The sequence below is a fragment of the Microcaecilia unicolor genome, chromosome 14 (assembly GCF_901765095.1).
Source record: "Microcaecilia unicolor chromosome 14, aMicUni1.1, whole genome shotgun sequence".
Lineage (NCBI taxonomy): Eukaryota > Metazoa > Chordata > Amphibia > Gymnophiona > Siphonopidae > Microcaecilia > Microcaecilia unicolor.
The window spans coordinates 5,239,657-5,245,656 of NC_044044.1; the positions used below are offsets into that span (position 1 = coordinate 5,239,657).

At 43.4% G+C, this 6,000-nt stretch overlaps 1 protein-coding gene across 4 annotated transcripts in view; it reads left to right on the plus strand.

Moving 5' to 3' along the window:
* LOC115457519 (C-type lectin domain family 7 member A-like) overlaps positions 1-5,657 on the plus strand; it is a 31,428-nt gene extending 25,771 nt beyond the window's left edge. For 3 of the 4 annotated variants that reach the window (XM_030186972.1, XM_030186977.1, XM_030186975.1), the window contains 2 exons: positions 3,189-3,260; positions 5,071-5,657. Coding sequence is in view for 1 of the 4 variants with exons in the window: in XM_030186977.1 (XP_030042837.1) it covers positions 3,189-3,201 (13 nt within the window). In the remaining 3 variants the exon portion in view is untranslated. The remainder of the gene's footprint in view (positions 1-3,188; positions 3,261-5,070) is intronic. The other variant, XM_030186973.1, reaches the window with a different exon arrangement.
* The last annotated feature ends 343 nt before the right edge of the window (positions 5,658-6,000 follow it).

A 6,000-nucleotide genomic window follows, 5' to 3' on the forward strand; every position in this document is an offset into this window, starting at 1 on the left:
AAAAAAGCTATGCTGGCCATTCCCGGATCATGATCAGCACTTAACGGGATAGTGCTGCTCAATATTCCCTGCCACTGCCAAAGCAATAACCAGGTAGAGTTGGGGTGGTTAGGGGTAGAGCCAGCACTTAACCAGTTAACAACAATATTCAGTATGCTAACCAGTTAAGTAATCTCTTTGAAAAAGTCCTTTATTTGAATAAGCACGTTTACTCACAGTTAACCGCAGATCAGAGGTTGTGCCCCACTGACAGAGTCTCCCTGGTACTGAGATTAGCAGTAGGTCAGAGCTGGCAGAATGGTGTACAATGCCCACTTTCAGCCACATTCAAGGTAATAACTAAGTTCTCTAACGTGGTTAACACATGAAAGGGATCTAAAACTGGCTTACAAAAATGGCCACTACCTCATGGACTACCAGAATCAAAACAGGGCATACTCTGACCCAGTTAGCGGGGGGGGGGGGGGGGGGGGGGAAGCACCATGGGAGTAGAGCCCACTACCCTACACCCACCACAATGCATTGCTGATGTGACTCTGCAGTGCACCTAACAGAAATGGTGTCACACTCACCCGAGAGCCACATCACAACCAGAGAAAGGCTGTCAGAGGATAGAACACATTCTGCTGTCATGGAGGTGGGTACGGCATTTGAGGTTGGCATAGAGGCTGGCAAAATGTTTATAATTGTGTTTTTTAGGGTGGGAGGGGGTTGGTGACCACTGGGGGAGTACGGGGAGGTCATCCCTGATTCCTTCCGGTGGTCATATGGTCAGTTGGGGCACCTTTTTGAGGCTTGGTCATGAAAATTAAAGGACCAAGTAAACCCGGCGAAATACTGCTTATTGCCGCTTTTTTTTTTACATTATCCACGAAAGCTGGCTATCTGGTAGCCACGCCCCGCCTTCGTTATGCCGCCAACACGCCCCCTTGAACATTTGCCGGCGAGGTGATGGGAAAGCGGCGATGCTGTCAAAAAGCTGCTTTCGATTATACCGATTTGGCCGCTTTTGAGAGATCGCCAGCCATCTCCCAATTTATGTCGGGAAATGGCTGGCGATCACTTTCGAAAATAAGCCTGCAAGTTAACTGGGCACTGGTCTGAATATCGGCCGATATGTGGATAGCTTCCAGGTTGCCACCCTAACCTGAATATTTAGTACTGAAGCCCGTAAATTCTCGGACATTAAACATCCTGTCTTAACTCAGCCTGACACTGCGAGCATCTTACAAGCTGCTTATTGCTATGGACTGAATATCGACCCCTATATCAATAATTAATCTGTTTGTATAGGACCATATGTTCAGCAGTTCAACTTATCTGCGTTGGCTGGCTAAAAATCTACATAACAATATCCAGAAAAATTATCTGAATGTCTTCATGTGGAAGTTATCCTAGGAGCCCTTTTACTAAGCAGTGGTAAGCCCACCATGGGCTTACTGTGTGCCAAACAGGAACTACTACTGCTGGGCTACCGCAGTAGCCCAGTGGTACTTCCCACCCCCAATATGCATCATTTCCGGTGCTACAAATTTATTTTCTATTTAGTGCAGGAACCCCCCTGAAATGCCCATGTGGTAAATGGTTGGCTGTGCTGGGGATAGACCCTCTTAGTTGGCCTCAGGCGAGTGGCTAGATGTTTTGTGACAGACCCCCTAGTAAATATGGTTCCCAATGGAACCTTAGTGGTTAAGGGAGGGAGATTGTTGTAACAGCTCAGAAGGAAGGGGTACATGGAAAGGTGTGAAGGAGGTACTTGGTGCACCTTATCTACCAAAATCCAGGGCCAGTGCAAATACATTAGTGGCTGTAGGTGAATCTACAACCTATGCCACCTTCTCCTCCCCCCCCTCCCGCCCCAATTAACTTCAAGGCCCTAGGCACCCCTCTAAGATTTTGATAAACTCAACAATATTGATCACGTCAACGCCACACCTTCTAGAACAATCCTGCAAAAATGCAAGCTTAGATGTCAAACCTTTGATTATTAAATGTTATATAGAATGTTCCTAATGAGGGCAATTTCCAAAAGGCTATTTACCTGGGCATCTGGAAATTCCCACACTCCTTGTGCATAAAGGGATAGGCTGATCTTTTAAGGTTGTGTGATTGTCAGAATGGTTGCTTTACTCTGATCACAGCTACTCTTTACTGCCCCTTCAAAGCTGCTGCCCTAGGCAACCATCTAGTTTTGCCTAGTGGTTGAGCTGGCCCTGCCAACATCCATTGTGTTAGTCATCTTTTGAGGGCTTTGCAAGAACGTTAAAGTAGATTGTGTGCAAGAGAAGGATGAGGTGAGCCGGGTCACTGTAGAGGATCTGTTGGTGTTGCAGTCTCACCAGTTCCTGTCCAGACCTTCCTCTCACAAAAAAAAGGATGGTCCTAAAAAAACAGATGGGCAAGCAGTCCACTAGTTCCAGTAGAATGGAAGATGAAGAAGCAGAAACAGCAGAAGATAAACTTACGAGTATTTATTGTAGACAGCGGGTAAAAGGACACCCAATGCTGCCATGTTTCACCCAGCAGAGCTGCTTCAGGGGCGATATAATAGTAATAAACATATAAAAATATAAGGCAAACCAAAGGTATCAATAAATATAAATAAATAATTGAAACCATATCAACGTAAAATCAAAGTTAAATGAATACAAAATCAAAGTTAAAACCAGGCACTTTTTTAAATGTATTTGTAATATTTATGTTGGCGTGTATTTATTGACCAGTTTACGTATTCATTTAACTTTGATTTTGTTGATATGATTTCAATTATTTATTTACATTTATTGATAAATTTGGTTTGCAATTTGGTTTAACTTATGCTTTTATATGTTTGTTAGTATTTTATTATCCCTGAAGCAGCCCAGCTGGGTGAAGCATAGCTGTCGGGCATTCTTTTACTTGAACTTGTAAGTTCATCTTCCACCGTGTCTGCTTCTTCATTTTCTTTTCTTCCTCTCACAAATCCAACAGTTTTCATTGGAGCAGTTTTCTTCACTACAGTTTTGTTGCGCTTTTTCCATCTTGCTGATTTGAGTCCTTTTTCAGAGGCAATCCTCCAAAGAAACAATTTGCAAAATCAGATACAATGAAAGGAAACCAATCATATGATTTACATAAAGAAGGAATGAATTCTTAAGAAGAGTACTTAATAGAATAGTGACATTTTCTGTCTATATCTTATATTGCAGTTGCCACATCTGAAAGAGCACACCGGGGTTCTCAACGCCAGCAAACGATGGACTGAGTTATACATCATCGCAGTAAGTATTTGTGGGGACTGTGTGTGTGGAGGGGGGGGAGGGAGAAAGGCATCCAAGATAATTGTGGTCCCACCTTTGCAACTCACTGGCACTCCGTATCTGTACTGAACCCTCCAGCTTCACATTCAGAAAAAAGCAGATAAAGTCTGGCTTTTCAACCTTGTCTTTGGTTGAACCTCAGTTTGTCAACAGGCTTCTGCAGACTCCATGTTCTATTTTCTCCTCCTGTCCCTCTGCTCCTTCCTCCTCTGTTGTTCCTCGCTCTCATAGGTGCTCTTTTACTAAACCGCTTTAGGTACTAACATATGCCTAAAGCAACCAACAATGGAGTATCGTGGGACGTGCTACATTTTGTTCTGGAGGCATGTCAGAGGCAGAGTGTGTGTTCCTGAGCTAACCAGTTAGTGCAGCTGCATTACCATATTCTAACTTGTTTAGCCCATGGATGATGCAGGAGCGTTAACTGCTTTTAAAATAGTTGATGGTAAGTGCTCCCATGTCGATTTAAAAAAAAAAAATAGCCATGTGCTAATGGCAACATTATCACATGCAAAAACCAATATATTCCCTTAAAATGTTTTTGAGGTAACAACCTAATCATGAGATGGTCAAAAAATGGAAGGAAAAAGGCTCAAATGAGCTCCAGGTAGTATACTCCCTTCGGAGCTGAAACGTTCGTCACTGGCGTAAAAAACGTTCCATAGTCCCCATCTTTAATGTTCATTCAATATTTAGTAGACAATTCATTTAGTAGTATAGTATGCTTATCTTAGTAGAATAGTATTTAACCCTTTAAAGGGCCACTACTTTTAAAGAGTCGTCTTCATCGCACTCTGTAGTCTAATCCCACAACAATAATCGACAATGGCCAGCGTTTCGCAAAGCTGCTTCAGGATGTTGCCATCTGGGATCCTCTAAAGCGTGAGAGCCTTGTAGAAAGCAGTATGAGTGCGCTTTAGAGAATCCCAGATGGCAACATCCTGAAACAGCCTTGCAAAACGCTGGCCATCGTTGATTGTCATCGTAGGATTAGAAACTACAGAGTGCAATGAAGATGACTCTTTTAAAAGTGGTGGCCCTTTAAAGGGTTACACACTAAACTACAAAGTGCTTTCCGTCTGTCTTTTACTTTATTCTCTTCTTTCCTATACCTAGCATCTACCCCTTTTCTCTACCTCTTACTAGAACTGTTGTTGCTCTCCCTCTTCTACAACTGAAGATGAAAACAGATTCAGCACTGGCTGAGGGTTTGAACCATAAGTGCTCACTCAAACACTGCTGTCTCATCCCCTGCTGATGCAGGCCTTTATCTTGGAGGGGGTGTGGAAGGACATGCCAGTGTTTGAGTGAGGACCTGTGCTTCAAGGTCCTGCACCAGAGCTAAATCCACTTTCTGCTTAAGTCCTGAAGGAGGGAGGGTAGCAGCTGCAGCAGTGGCCTGACAAAAAGAAAAACATACCATTGCCGCAGTCCCCCAACTGTTTCCACCCTAAGTGAATTCCTAGTGCCTGCCAATACTGTCCTTGCAAAGTGGTTGTGTTGAAATAATTTCTCTCTCTGTCTCCCCCAATTCTGGACCCTATGCATGATCACCTCTTGGCTCCCGAGCCTATGCACTAGCTTATGTGGTCAGTCTGGGAGTTAATGGCAGAAATCTGTTTTATTTATTTCAAAATTTGGAGCCAGTCGGGTGGAGGGGGAAACACACCCAGTGCCTGACTCAACTGTAAGAAGTGTAAAAGAAGTGAGAAAAGGGGAAAAAAAAGGTCAAGGATTTCCCTTGGTTTAACATTAAGCTGTTTCTTCACAGGATATTCACTAACCACAGCAACTGCCAAGTGATCAGAGAATAAGGGGTGATGGTAAGGAAAAGAAATAATACCAGAAACAGGAAGATGAGGATATTGAGAACATCTGGTCTGAAACAGATTAACAGACAGGTTGATGTTCAGAACTCCGACACTATAGTGAACAGTGCCTAGGAATAGTACAGGAGCAGTGCAGAAAAATAGCTCCCCAATGCTCAACACTAACTACATACAAATAGTGTCCACACTGAGAGACTGAAAATAAGGGGGAGGAACATGTCTGGTACATGTGTGTGCACAAGGGGTTCACGGTAAGCGCGGCTCGTGTGCATGTCCAGGTAAACCCAGAAGTGAAGCATACATTGGGCCGTTCCTCTGTGCCTTTAAATATAAGCCTTTCCATTTTTTTTTTAATTGGAAGGCTTATATTTAAGTGCAGAAAACAGGTGCCAGAGTGTGCTTTCATTTTTGGCTTTGCTCAGACTCACGCACATGTGTTTCTCACTCACAGCACTAAGAAGATTACAAGGGCATTCCTTCTGCTTCCAAACTCAAAACTAGCAGATTTTAAGGAGAAAATCATGGGAAATCCTCTGTTCAAACATCCCAATGCCAGCTCCGAGCTGGCGTTAGGTTTCCAGCGGTAAGTGCAGCTTTGTTTTGTGCACTGTTCTCTGAGCATGGGGAGGAAAAAGGAAATTACCTCATTAACATTTGTTTGACTTCATTTAAATACTATTTGTGCTAATCTTTGGCAGATATGTTTTTTCCTGTGCTAGATCTCTCTGAACATCCCGTGCAGATTAACTCTGGTGCTAGTCCAGCGCTAATTGGCTCTAGCACCAACATTAGGTTCTGAGCATCGGCCCAAGAGTCGGGGTTTGTTCTTCAGACACTTTTCTTTCCCCCAACACATGTAGATAATGAATCTG